The sequence below is a fragment of the Scomber japonicus genome, chromosome 14, assembly GCF_027409825.1.
Source record: "Scomber japonicus isolate fScoJap1 chromosome 14, fScoJap1.pri, whole genome shotgun sequence".
NCBI classification, from domain to species: domain Eukaryota; kingdom Metazoa; phylum Chordata; class Actinopteri; order Scombriformes; family Scombridae; genus Scomber; species Scomber japonicus.
In genome coordinates, this window is record NC_070591.1 from 18,275,551 (window position 1) to 18,290,658 (window position 15,108).

The following is a 15,108-nucleotide window of genomic DNA, read 5'->3' on the forward strand; positions in this document are numbered from 1 at the left end:
AAAGCCGGCACCAATGCAAAAACCAATGGGTGATGTTGCATCATGCTATGCACATCTTCATATTCAGTCTATGGCTCCATTGCACAAAAAAAGGTCTGATAATGGTTTTACCAGTTTGGTGGGGAAAACCCTATGTGGCCTGCATAGAGCCCTGACCTCAACAACCATCCAACACCTTTGAGATGAACTGACACACAAACGGAGCCAGACCTCACCACCCAACATCAGAACCTGATGTTCTTGTGATTGGATGGAGGCAAATCTCTGCATTCAGGCTTTAAAATCTAGTGGAAAGTCTTCCCTGTAGAGAGGAGGCTGTTGTAGCAGAAGATTAATGCTCAAGGTTTTAAAAAGTAATGCTTAACAAAAATACAACTTTTTCAATATTTCACAACTTTCCTCTCCGAATTCATTTCTCCTTCCCTATGCTCACATTGAACTTCTACATTCTTACTGTCTGTTCATCTTAGTGTCTTTCATTCTTTCTTTCTTGCTCGCTTTCTTTCTTTTTACACCAGCACTCTCTCTAGCCCAGGTGTCGGGTCGGAGGGGAAAAACCTCAGTCGTGGGGAGAGAGGACAATAATAGAAAAGTGTCTGCAACACCATATCTGCGTGTGTGAGTGTGTCTTTGTGGATGTATGTGTGTGTTTCTTGTGTCAGCCCTGGTTAGCATCACAGTCAGTGGATGTGAGAGTTAAGGACACCTTTACCTCCCAGGCTTAGCTTTGTCTCTCAGCTGTCCCATCTCTCTCTTTTTTTCCCTCTCTCACTTACTTCTTCTCTTCCTTTTTTTCTCTTTGCCTTTCCTTCACTCTCAGCTTCTCTCTCTCTCTATCTCACTCTCTCTGCATCCTCCCTCCCCCTCTGGGCACCAGTCTCAGTGACTCTGTGTGTTGTAGGATGAAATATTTATCTGTATTGGCAGGGCCTCGCTGCCACCTCTCCTCCTCCCCCTCCCCCTCTCCAGCCTTCCCTCCTGTCCTCCCCCGTGTCTGTCCCTGCTGTGATCCTGTTAAAGGCTTGCTCTGAACTGCCCCCACCCCCCCCATCCCCCAACTCCACCTCCATCTCCGTCTCCAACTCACTTTCCTTCTCCTTCTCTGTTGGTACAGATCAAATGTATTTTGCCATGTTAGCGCTGTGGAGCATTGTCTCATGTTGCCAAAGGAAGATAATGTGTGTGCATATTTATTTGTGTGTTAAAACATCTCATCTATATTTATCCCATGTTCTCTCTTCATGGCTGTATCATGGGAGCTGCAGTGCCCACGAGGACGAGTCTCAGTTCTTTTTCTTTATCTCTCCTCTCAGGAAAAGTTTTTCCTCCTTCAACCCACCCATCCCCCACTTTTGCCTACATTTCTGCTCCCTTATTATCATCTCTCATTCCTCTTCCCCTCCTCTTTAATGTGTACTTTCTGCTCCTCCTCTCCTCTCCTCCACTGTTCATCCTGTTGTTCTTTCTCTGCACTTCCCTCCTTGCTTACTTTGTCTACCTCTTCCCTCCCATGTGGCAACGCTGCTGCTCACTCTACCGAAATCTTGTTGTACCGAGAGGAAGAAAATCAACCGCAATGAGCCCAGTGTCCCACTACTCTATTTTTTTTGGCCGAGGACAAAAAGCCTGAGATGTTTCTCTATGGCAGCCTGCAGTGGTCTCACCTGTCAAAACACACAGAAAAGTAGAAGAAGAACCCATAGACAGAGATGGGACTGAAACACACACACACACACAAAAAAATCTACTTCAAAGAAGAAAAGGCAACGAAAATCCTGTCTCACAATGACAGATGTTTCACCAGGGATTTAGTGACAGTGCGGGGAAAGTTTTAAACAATCTCAAGTGTGTGTGGATGACTGACATATGAATAATTGTCAGCTCATTACAACTGCCACTCTACTGAACTACTTTCAACAGTAAGCCGTGTCTCTGACTCACTGTTTTTCTCCTTTGGTTCATCTCAGCTGAAAGTCATCAACCTCTCTGTTTCTTCATATCAGATTTCTGCCTGCGCTCATCTACATATTCCTCTCTGTTTCGTTATTCATTGTCACAACTTGTCCACCTGTTGTAACTGGTCTGCAATTGACCTAATTGTTGCGTGTGTGTTCTGGTATTTGTGTGCACATATGCTTTTATGCATGTCTATTTATCCGTGCCTGACAATGACGTCTGTATCGCTGAATATTTTGTGTTTGGGTGGTTTCATCCTCTTTATGCACCTAACAATAGACTCCTAATTAGCTGTGTTTATCTTCCTCTCCTTCTGTTTTTCTTTCTCTCTGCTCCTCCTTACTTCTTCCACCGCACTGTGTCGAGGCGCTGTGGGAAACATTGCTAAATATACACATGAAGCAGCACAGGGAAACAGACGCTCTCATTTGGAGTTTGAAGAAGCTCTGGAAGTGTAAATTGAAAGGAGCTACAGTGCAAATATAGCATTATAGGAAAATAAAAGGCAACAGGAGGAAAAAAAAGCATTTCTTTTCAAAAATCTCCTGCCCTTTTGCGCAGGTAGAAATGAGCAGACCGAGAGAGACGGAAATAAAGAGCAGGGTGGAGAATAGGGGAGAAAAATGGATCAGGCCCCCTCCCCTTTCATCTAGAAGCACCTTCACGACCTACTTTCTCTACATTGGTTCTGTGACAAACACTCTCACCTCCGCACACAAACATAAACAGACACACAAAGCTCGAGGCATGGCATTTTATACTGGGTAGATGCTGGCATTTCAAAATCCCTTTCTGCCATTCCCATTGGACTGCACCATGTCAATCAGTGCAAGAACAGCAGGGGTAAAACAGTCAGATGAAGTGCAGAGACGAGATTTGAAAAAAACTTCCCCTTTGAGAGAAAAAAAAGATGAAAGAGATGAAAGGAGAAAAGTTCATCCCAAATTGAAAGGTGAAGAATTTCATCTCTCATTCATCTTACATCAATTTTCCAGCATTGTCAGATAATCTCTGTGTGAAAGGTTATGAACAAAGTACTAACTGCGGTGCTCACAGTATGCTACAGTATGGTGGATGAAGAGTGAGCATGTGCACGCTGTCTGTGTATTTAGTGTCCCATATGAGGTTAAAGCCAGGAGGGGTTGAGTCATGTCTTACTCACTTAGGGAGACAGATGGAGACACAGGTGTGTATATTTCCACAGTATCTGTGATCGTGTGTGTGTGTGTGTGTGTGTGTGTGTGTGTGTGTGTGTGTGTGTGTGTGTGTGTGTGTGTGTGTGTGTGTGTGTGTGTGTGTGTGTGTGTGTGTGTGTGTAAACCCATGTGAACCTTGGCATGCTAACTTCATGAGTGTATGCAGAGTGGTGCACATACATCACCCTTTTTACATCTCATTGTCCAGCTTGTGTTATCACAAGCAGGTGCCCAGCAGCTGTCTCACAATATGACATGCATTTTTTTTTTTTTTTTTAAATCCATTTGCTTCCCGTTTTCAGTTTGGTGGAGTTTTGTTGTGACATTTGCACATTTTACCTCTTCAAAAATGTTAAATACTTGAATTCTCTTTTCTTTTACAACAGACTTCTGTGGTCTCATTTTTGTTCCCTGGGTCAAATAATGTATTTAGATTTTCCAGAATGGTTCTCAAACTGCCATATTGTATAATATAGCTATGCAAAGAGACTGACATACACTATGTGGACAAAAGCATTGGGACATGTGCCCAATACATCTACAGGGGCCTTTGTAACATGCCATTCTAAACCCATAGGCATTAATATGGAGTTGATCCCCGCTTTGCACCTATAACAGTTTCCACTCTTCTGGGAAGGTGTTCCACAAGATTTTGGAGTCTATGTTTGGGAATTAACCCATTCATCTAGAAGAGCATTTGTGAGGTCAAGCACTGATGTTGGACGAGAAGGCCTGGCTCACAATCTCTGTTCTAGTTCATACCAAAGGTGTTCGATGGAGTTGAGGTCAGGGTTCTGTGTGGGCCAGTTGGCTTCTTCCACTCCAAACTCACCCAACCATGTCTTAATGGACTTTGCTTTGTGCACTGGGGCGCAGTCATGCTGGAACAGAAAAGGGCCCTCCCGAAAAATGTTCCCACAAAGTTGGAAGCATAGAATTGTCCAAAATGTCTTGGTATGCTGAAGGATTAACATTTCCCTTCATTGGAACAAAAGGGCCTAGCCCAACACCTGAAAAACAACACCATACCATTATCCCTCCTCCACCAAACTTTACAGTTTGCACAATTTGGTCAGGCAGGTAATGTTTTCCAGGCATCTGACAAACCCAGACTCTTCCATCAGACTGCATGACAGAGAAGAGTAATTTGTCACTACACAGAACACGTTTCCACTGCTCCAGAGTCCAGTTGCAGCATGCTTTTCACCAGTCCATCTGACGCTTGGCATTGTGCTTAGTGATGTAAGGCTTGCATGCAGCTGCCTAGCCATGGAAATTCATTCTATGAAGCCGTTTTTGTGTTGAAGTTTGGAACTCTGCAGTTATTGAGACAACTTTTTGGCTCAATAACGGGTGACTTTTTACACGCTATGCGCCTCAGCACTTATTGATCCCAGTCTGTGACTTCATGTTGTCACAGTTGCTGTTCCCAAACACTTCCACTTTCTATATTACCACTTGCAGTTGGAATATCTAGCAGGGAAAAAAATCACAAACTGACTTATTGCCACATTTGAATTCACTGAGCTCAGAATGACCCATTCTTTCACAAATGTTTGTAAATGCAGAATGCATGGCTAGGTGCTTGATTTTATACACGTTGCGGCAATGGGTCCGAATGAAACACCTGAATTCAATGACTTACTGTAGACATGTGTCCCAATACTTTTGTCCATATAGTATAATATACATGAGGATGGAGCATTGAGGGACACTACATCTCACGGAACTGTGAGCGTACCAATCCATCCTTGAACATTGACAAGATCAAGTGTTATGTGGTCTCAAACAGGTACTGGTTAATGATAGGTGTCATGTGACATACAGACAGCTCCAACCACACATTGTTGAACTAGCTCTTTCATTTTAACTTATTAAACAGATCTGTATTTAAGCGTTTTCCTTGCTGGATTTAACTGACAGAAAGTGATAATGGACAAAACAAACAAACTTTAATCTTTCTCCAGCCCCAAATATACTAATAACATTTCTCAGGGTTTTTTAACTTTGCATTGCTCATTCGTCAGGTGCAACCTGAAATCATTTAGATTACCTTAGTGCCTTCATTTTTTTTTCTTGTCCCAGAACAGACGGTCATTGCCATGCCGGGGTAATTGGTCCTAAACTGCAGCACAAGGTCTTGGGTCTCGTACCACATACTGTATTTTTGGAGACGCTCCATCTCTCCCCTCTTCTCTCTCATGCTATCCTCTCTTTCCCTCCTCTGCCTTCCCTCTCTCTTTCTGGCACAGCTAGATTTGTCAGTTAGTTTGATAAGATTTAATTTTCCACTAGCTGTGTCCTTAAAGTGTGAACTGTATGTGTATGTATTGTGTGTGTATGCATGTGCGTGTGTGTGTGTGTGTGTGTGTGTGTGTGTGTGTGTGTGTGTGTGTATTGTGCCATGTGGGACTTATGGGCTTGCAGGATAAATGGGGCACACAATGTACTATGGTAAAGTGCCTTTTTCACAATAGTCCATTACGTTCACACTTCTCTTTCCATTTCCATCTGTAACTTACTGTTATTTCATTGGCACCTCTCTCTCTCTCTCTCTCTCTCTCTCTCTCTCTCTCTCTCTCTCTCTCACGCTCTCACTCGCTCACCACAAACACACACACACACACACACACACACACACACACACACACATGCACACACACAAACAGACGTTAACACACAAAACCCCACAAAGTCATAATTAAATCAACAGAAAAATAGCAGCACAGTTTGAAGCCCAACAGTTCACAGCTGATGCAAAAGCAACCTCAGCATTTGCTACAATTGCAGAGCAGAAGCCACGAAAATAACAGACATCGGTAATGCACTGACCTCTCTAGCCATGGCCTGCAGTAGTCAGATATAGAGCTACTTGGCGGTGTGTGCCTCTGCTAAACCTTCCCAGAAACACCAGAGCAAAGGCACAACCTCTCTTGGGAGACTTTGAGCACACAGACACACACAAATACACACAGAAGATCAAACAAATATTCCCATGAGCACTTGACTGCCACGGCCAAGCCTGAAAGTGGACAGGGCTAGTAGAGGATTATACTGAAGAAAGTAAACTCTGCTTTTTTGTTGATGACATACGGTCAAGGACGTAAAGACATGCTGCACATACACACGTGTTAGCATGCAAGTATTTGTCCCACAAGTGTACTAACTGGTATTATACATGCAGAAATCCCAATTTGGAGATGGAAAATCTCATTAACATGCAGTACAGACACAGACACAGACACACACACACACACAGACACACACACACACACACACACACACACACACACACACACACACAGTATGAACATACTGGGTTATCTGGCCTCAGTCTCTTGGAAGGTGGTCCTCCATCTTCAGGGTGAAGCATGTAGAACAACCGCACCTTATTGGCATGTTTCTTACTCTGGCAGAGAGACATAAAGAGAGAAAAAGTGTCAGCCAGTGGACTGAGTTTTATTTTATCAAGTGAGCCAAGTGGAAAAAAAATCAATGACTGTCACTCCACCTTGGCAACTCCCTCGGAGCTTTTATCTCTGTTTCAGCTGATGATGCTAACAGACATTTTGCCCCCGGCTAGGTGACTAATGACCCAGGCCAGCCTCAGCTTTCTGGGTAAGATGTTGGGTACAGGAGGGTGAGTATGATGAGTGCTCTAACTATAAAGCTCAAGGAAGTGAGGGGATGTTTTGTAAGGCTCACATTTAGGAGTGCAACTAAGAAATATTTCCTCGATTAATCAGTCTGGTCTATGAAATGTCAAAAAATAGTGAGAAATGCCTGTTATCATTTTTTTAGTTTGATCACAGCCTAGAAAACAAAGATATTCAGTTTAGCATCAGATATGACAAAGAAAAACATGAAATTGTCACGTTTTAGAAGTTGAAACAACCTTTTTTTGCCCATTTTTGCTTGGTTATCAGATTAGATGCTGATTTATTTTCTCAAGACTCTAAACTATAATAAGCAGAACTTTACAGTAGGGTTTATATGAAAGGACAGTGAACTGTCCTTGAAGCTGCTAACTGTCACTTTAATGCAGAACAATGAAAATCACTGGACACTGCAGGGGAGAGATAAGTGCATGCGAATGTGTGAAGACGGCTGCATGTAATTGTGTACAAGGTTGACACAGCTATCTCGCTCTATACATATCATTTTATTGGCATGCTCTGACCTTCACTCCCTCCTACTATATAACATCTATTATTATCTATAAACTCCACCACTGGTGCAATTTTCCAGGAGCGAGTGTTGACGCTGTCACAGACACTGTATCTTTACTGCCACATGTGCAGTCAAATACACATTGTAAGACAAAGTGCCACCGCATGAGGCAAGGCTGTGATTATAAGAAGTACTGAGGGAGAAATAAGTGCATTAGAGTGATGAGGGATGGATATGATTAAATTAAAATGATAGACTGCTTATTAGATGTCTTGAATTGACTCGATCCAGAGCTGGAATTCCCTTTGAGGGAATCACTTAACAGTTTAATCATGTGATTTTGGGAATTATGTTCTGTAGATGGGAATATACAAAGTGTATATCATAGTTGAACAGCACGCACAGAAACTGAACAGGAGGCTCTGACATGACACTGTACTTGCTGCTCCAGTGCTTCGATTGGATCCTTTGCCTCCAGGACAAGACATTGTCCCCCCCCATCTCCCCCTCTGTTACCTCGCATGCCTCCTCACTTGTCAGACTCCTTTAATGCATTTTGTCAGAGCTTGTGTGTGTGTGTGTGTGTGTGTGTATGTTAGTGTGTGTGTTTGCGTGCCTGAGTGTATGCTTGTGTTTATAGGTGTGTAAATGGTCATGTAGTTGATGGCTCTGGGATATGGGCTAAAAGCGAGACCTAGTGTCACCATGGTTACCATGCACAGACCTTCCGTGCTCACCCAACTCTAATGGACTATGCTTGTTTGTCCGTCTCTTCTTCCTCTTGTTTTCTTGTCAGTAAAATCCAGTTGGAGAAGACAGACAGGACAGGGGACAACTATATAAAAAAGTATCCGCCACACCTTCCCAGTGTGTTTACAGGCTGTATCTCACTCTCACACTCAGATTAACATTCTTAACACTACGCAGATTGAGACTGAGATAGCTCTTTGTGTCAGATTAGATGATCACTGTATCACATCTTGCCGTGATGTAGCTGAGAGAGATAACAGACTTATTTTTGGACCGATTTTAGCCTGCCATCTTTCATGATGGCAAATCACACTCAAGGGTGATGTGAATGGTTGAGTCAGATTGTTACAGTTTCACTTTGACGAAACTAAAACATCATTCCTCTTTTGTTTTTTTTTAAAGTATATTTTTTCTGGCTTTTTTTGCCTTTAATGTACAGGACAGTGGAGATAGACAGGAAACAGGAGGCAGAGAGAGGGGGAATAACACGTAGGATAAGACTGGGATCACCTGCAACGAGGACTATAGCCTCAACACATGGGGCGGGCGCTCTACCCGCTGAGCTATGCTCAACCCCCTCTTTTGTTTTTTTACAGTTGTGTTTTTTTGTGCAGTATGAGCTCTTACAGCTCAATTCTGACAATGCTTGTCTTTTTGTCAGGATGTCACAAGATGTCCCAGATGGTAGTTCTCAACTATAAGACACCAGTAGAGCTGCAATAATTAGTCTATTAAATAATCAGCAACTATTTTGATAATCAATTAATCATTGAATAATTTTTTAAGAAAAATAATTATGAATTCTCTGATTTCAGCTTCTTAAATTTGAATAATTTTTGGTTTCTTTAGTCTTCTATGACAGTAAACTGTATATCTTTGGCTTGTGGAAACAGTAACTGACATTTTTCACAATTTTCTGACATTTTATGGACCAAACAACAAATTGATAAATTGTAGACAGATTAATTGATAATGAACATAATTGTTAGTCGGAGCATTGGCGCTCATTTTTGTTTCTAAAGCCATGCTGGGTCGGGTTACAGGGTTTATATTGTGTCGCCTTAATTGGGCGTAAGAGGTACGGGTGAAACTGATGAGGGTGCAGTTCCTCTGACTTTAAATTTAGGCTGAGCCATTTCAGGCACATTTTTGACGCAACGTAATCCCACTTTATGGGCCAGTTGTACCAGTTGGATGTCCACCTCTTTAAGAATGTGCTGAGTTGTGCTGAGACTAAGTCTTATGCCAAGTGAAAAGTCTTGACTAGTTTGCAACACACTTTCATAGGTCATTCATCGTGCGGTTCCCATGGTACTCCCTGGACAGAAGAGCGTCCAGCTGGGCCTGCGGAGCAGCGTAAAACTCAAGATTTGAATTCAAGTTAAGTGTAGATAATTTATCCTATGCTGAACTGAGCAGTGGTCCTTCCGCATGGGAACCATCATCAGGGAGTACATCATGTGGAAACTAAACAGCAGCCTCACCAAGAAGGCTCAGTAGAGGATGTATTACCTGGGGCAGCTGATGCCAATGATGGTGCATTTCTACACTACCATCACTGAATCCATTCTCACCTAATCCATGACCATCTGGTGTATAATCCTCTGTGCCGAAAGGTGATCACATGCAATTTGCCATACCTTCAGGACCTGAATGCCTCCAGGCTGCTGAGGCATGCAGGAAAGAACATGGCTGACCCCTCTCACCCCGGACATAAACTTTTTGTAATGCTCCCCTCCGGCAAGAGGCTGAGGTCTATCGAGACCAAACCTCATGCCACAAGAATAGTGTCTTCCTGACTGCAGCCGGCCTCATCAATTAGGCTCGAGGCCCTCACTGACAAAGACTCTATCCCCCCTACCCCACCAACCACCAGAATATAAGATGTCGCGCACACCACAATTTCTCATTTGCACCTCAGTGATCTTTGATCCTAAATAGTGCATTACATTAACAAATTGTATTACTATTATAAATAATGCATAGTGCATACACTGTTTACTAATATCCTGTACATTAATTCATTTCTCTTCTATTTAATATTTAAAATGTAATCTGAAGCTCTCACCAGAATATATTCTATATTTTATATCTTACATTTTCTTATCTTATAATTTCTTCTTTTTTTTGTATTATTTAGGACCTCTTAATTTTGTTAGTATTTTTGACCATTACGCACCATAGCAACACCAAAATCACATTTTATTTGTCACATGCACAATTGTACAATGCCAGTGAAATGCCTTATGTACTGTATCTGTTCTGGCTCAGTTAACGGTAAACAAAAACAGTCATTTAAAAGAGCAGACAGTCATTTATAAGAGTGATTAAAATTAGACACAGTACACCAAGTCAAATTCTCCGTTTGTAGTCTGATAACCTACTTGGGAATGAAGCTAATTTTGATTCCTAAATCGGTCATTTTTAATCAATTCCTTGGCACTAGTATGTAAATTTTTAATCATAGAAATGTGAATGCAACTATCACTATGATAGAATGCCTATGCGCCTTAATGTAGTTTTAGATGGTGCAACAGGTGTAAATATTTATCACCAGGCTGGACATAGCCATGCCCAGTGTAAGGCTTACACCCAATTTTTTACATCCAGCTGGTGAAACTGTCCCCAGAGGCTTTGGTGCTGACCAAAGAAGCACTTATATTGACCATAAAAAGTCACTTGTCGGTCACTCGAATTGACCAAAGTGTGCCTTTGGTCATTTGTGTAAAAAGAAGCATGAGTTTCCCATTAGAGCAGATATATCCTTTTTGAATAAGGCTTTAAGAAAGGGCACCACAGTAATCTGAGCAGGTCCCTTTTACAACCTCTGCATTTTTTGCACTCCTCAATGATCTCTTCAGTCTGTGGTTGTGAATTACTCTGTGAATGAAATGTGTTCCACAAATAAAGTTGCCCTGCTTTGCCCTAGCTCCTGTCCTCATGGTCTCTATAATCTAACATTAAAACCCCTCCTTCCTTGTTTTATTTCTTTGTCTCCTAGATCCACTGACTTCTTCAGAGACCTTTTGTTTGTTAAGGGTGACACTAAGGAAACAAAATGACTCAGCTCGCCCATTTGTCTGCACAACTCAAGGCTGTGTGTTTTTGTCTGACTTGGGTTGGGACAGAAATAGATTGCTGTTAAGTGAATGAGGTTGGTACACATGCATGCAGACACATACACACTGTCGTTGTCCCTGCTTAATTCTCTCCAGATAAGGGCCTTGTCCTCATTAGTGTGCTTGTTAATCTCAATTGTGCCTTGTAATCAAGGATGACCTCAATGCAGTACACACACAGAAGCGCACATGCATATGTGCATGTGGACACATACACTCACTTGCACATGCATCCCAGTTAAATAATGCACAGGGCTGATGGCCATTCATTAAATCACTCTGAGGGAGTCTGAGAGGACTATATTAAAACAAAAAGTATGTGTTTGTTTTTCTGCGAGTCACTGGCATAACCGTGCTGCATTAAGTCTATGTATAATGGATGAGCACTGTTTTGAACGGCACAAGCACAAATTGGTACAAATAAGCATAATGCAAAGTGTACAGTGTAGAAATCTCCCTGTCAAAGCAGTAATCGTAGCATTTTTTGGTTTTATGCGTAGATTCCTCAATGTGTTTCTTCACTTCGTGTGTATGTTTAGTCCTGACAAAAAGAGGAAGAGGAAAAAAATTCCTCCAAATTGGGAGGAGACCGACTCACCTCATAATGTGCGGTGCGCTGGGACTCGGAGATGAGCTGGGCATTGCAGATGTTACAATAGCTCTCTGTGAACAAGCCTCCATCCACGACGCCCGCAGACTTCATCTTCATCTGAGACTACACAAACACAAACACACACACACCCAAACATACGCAAATATGAATATGATTAAAATGCAGAGTGGAATAAAATGTCAGTGAACCTTACAGTTTGTGTTAGAGGTGCATGAGCATGCATGTGTCTCATCTTAATTCAGAAATGGTTTTCCTTTAGAACGACAGACTCATCATGACAGCTCAGCCCAAAATATGTTGATCCTAAGTCAGAACATCCTCTCGTGGATGATTTTGGCTCCAGTCTCAGAAACAATGGCCTGAGGCTCTGGCTAGAGTTTTTGCATTTCATTTAGTGTTAAACTTTTTATGAATCATTAAGAAACATTTATCATTCTCCCCTAAACTTTCTAACTAAAAGACTCCCTTGTTTTATGTTTTTATTAATACTGTTCAGAGCAGAGAGAGCAGACAAGACAAAATATCAGCTGTGAAAAAGCTCTCTATCTGGACTTGGTTAGTCTCGACCCTGTGGCCCCACTCAACCTTCAAATGGTTTTTGAAGACCAGGCTCTAGTAAGTAGCAATCAGAAAATGTCTTGCCAACTTCATGTACACTTGCTGTTTTTAAATTTTGACTTTTAATTTTGCAAGCAAATAAAATGCTTTCCCTGAGACGCAGTATTCAAACACTGAACAGGAAGTAATAACGCTGTACAGGGGATAGTATAGCCAAAAGCAACTTTGTTGAGAATTACAGTCTCTGAAGTAAACTGTTAAAAGGTCTCTGGCAAGATGTTCCTGGTGAGAAACAGTGTCATAAAACCTCATCAGTGCTGGGATTGCCAACCAGTAAAACCATGAGAGACCTGAGCATCCCACTGGGAACTGTGACTGTGGATTCTTAACAACCTGGAAGCTGTGTTTTTGTGTGTTTTTTTTTTTTTTAACTTTCACTTCTATACTGAGTACCATAATAGAAAATGGTTTAATGATGTGCTCTGGGGTCTTGTGTTCAATTTTCTATTCTCTTCATTATGTGTGCCCTGTAGGCATCACTCTGACAGGGTTAGGGTGAGTAACACGCCTCTAGGGAATGGTCCAGGAACATCAACCATTAAACTGGAGGAGATCTTTGCCCCAAGGAAACGACAGGACAAGCAGCTTGCAAGGGAAAGTGCTTCATTGCCCAAGATGCATGGATGCTGCAGAGGTCAGCTCCAGTAACTTTGGAAGAACAAGGCCTTAGATGTGTCCTGATAATTGCAGGGTTAGTGATAAGATCAGACAGAAAGTACTCGATGTGTCAGCAGGGAACTGTAGTGAATTGGTATTCTTTATCTCAGAGCTAGTGTATAATTACAATTATTCCAATTCACACACCCACATATGCACAAGCGCACACACCTTTACACACAAAGTGGAAGTCTGGTAATTACCCTTGTCTTTTCTCCTTGTCTATTTAGTGCACCCGGGACCTTCCAATTAACTACAGACAAGCAATACAGCCATTTCCTCCATTATCTATCTAATTGAATCTAGAGTTCAGACTCTCAGACTCTCAGACATTAAATTTTAATGGAAATGCAGATGCATTTGATTAAGAACAACACACTTGATCATTTCCAATACACTATTTGAGTAAAATATTCATGCATAAAAGTCACTGATGGGCCAGAAACTTGTTTTGTCTCAAGGCATTATTACCTGCACTATTCCTATTCCTATGAGACATGATGAAACAGGGATATTTTGGAAATTGATGCATTAAATTTGCTGTGGAACAGGTGCCCTGGAAAGTTAATAGCAAGAGAAAAGGCCTTGCGTTGTCTGGATGTCAGCCAGGCAGAAGCGAGTCTATCGTTTAATCTTCGGGCTAATTAAAAGTGATTGTGACTGCAGAAATATCCGTATCATCCTAATATCTCTATTACCTCTGATTATTACATGCAAGATGGGAGATGTAGACTAATTAATAGAGGCAATATGTTGGTGAGATTAATAGAATGGCAGGCCCAATGAAGCGAAAAGATGGAAAGACAGATAGTGGTAAAATAATGAAAAAGGAACAGACAGAAGGGGGAAAAAGAAGGTGGGGAGGGAGGGAGAGGTTTATAATTGGTGCACTGAACGTGATATCTTCATGTTTCAAGGGTTTAGAATTAGAAGTGTTTTTATTCCCATTATATTAGACCAGACCGATTGTTCAATGGACTGTTACTTTGTGTTATGACATCCTGTTTTATTTAATTTATTGCATCTTTAGAATCAGTTGTGAACCACAAATGCATTTACTTTTATACATATTTAATATCAACGGACAGTTCAGCTTCACTTCCACTTTCAATTACATCTATAGTTCAGCATACAGTAGAGTTACAATTATAATTAGCATTTTTGCTGAGATGCAGTCATCATAATCGATGATGACGGAAGTGTTTGTATGAAGTCGATCTATGCAAGCAGAGGCTGATATCAATTAAGCAATCAGAAATTTAAAGGCCCTGAAAACCTATTTTTCCCAATCTTGTTTTGATGATAAGCGATGGAGTCCTGTGTGAGCACAAAACATATCCATCAAAGTGTCAGTTATGTCACATCAGACATTCATGTGTCCTGTTTTGTCAGCGCTCTCCTAATTGGTTTGAAGTAGGTAGTTCTCAGTTAGAAAAGGTACTGTCATTTTCATGTTTTGTCAATCCAGCCTGATGATATTAGATGTTTTGAGGTTTTGTGGTGTTTAAGTGTAATCTAAATAATACTCTTTTTTAAAATTTGCATTTGTTTCTGAACTCACAACTTACATCGTTTGTTATTTAGTTGTGAATATTTAATAGTATAGAACAATACATAAACATCCCCTCCAGACCTGTTGTATGATGTATAAAAAATGCTTTGCTTATAATTATGTGTGTATTAGGTTTTTCTACAAAAAATATCCATTTATCTTATTATAGTCTTTATAACTGGTCATCAAACAGACCGGAAGAGTGTATGTTAATATGTAGCCCTGTAGCATGAGGGAATGCATAGATGTTATTAGGACATAGGTGAGGACATTTCTCTTTGCGAGCATCAGTGAGTGCGAGAGCAGCGGAATTCGAGTGAGCTATAGTGTGAATGGAGAGAGCAGGTGGCAGTGTAGTGGAAACAAAGGAGTGAATCTCATAAATAAAACGTTTTCTGTTTGTGTCAGAGCTATTACACACACTTCCGTAAAACCCTGCTTGGGGGTAATGCATTGCTGAATTTGTAGTGAATGCAG

The 15,108-nt window shown here is 41.4% G+C and overlaps 1 protein-coding gene across 1 annotated transcript in view; it reads right to left on the bottom strand.

Annotated features, from left to right (window-relative positions):
* Nucleotides 1-11,900, bottom strand: part of zgc:171482 (zinc finger protein) — a 30,546-nt gene extending 18,646 nt beyond the window's left edge. Inside the window, exons 1-2 of the mRNA XM_053332620.1 lie at nucleotides 11,790-11,900; nucleotides 6,469-6,561 (exon numbers count right to left, since the gene is read on the bottom strand). Of these exons, the coding sequence (XP_053188595.1) occupies nucleotides 6,469-6,561; nucleotides 11,790-11,900 (204 nt within the window). The remainder of the gene's footprint in view (nucleotides 1-6,468; nucleotides 6,562-11,789) is intronic.
* Between the last annotated feature and the right edge of the window lie 3,208 nt (nucleotides 11,901-15,108).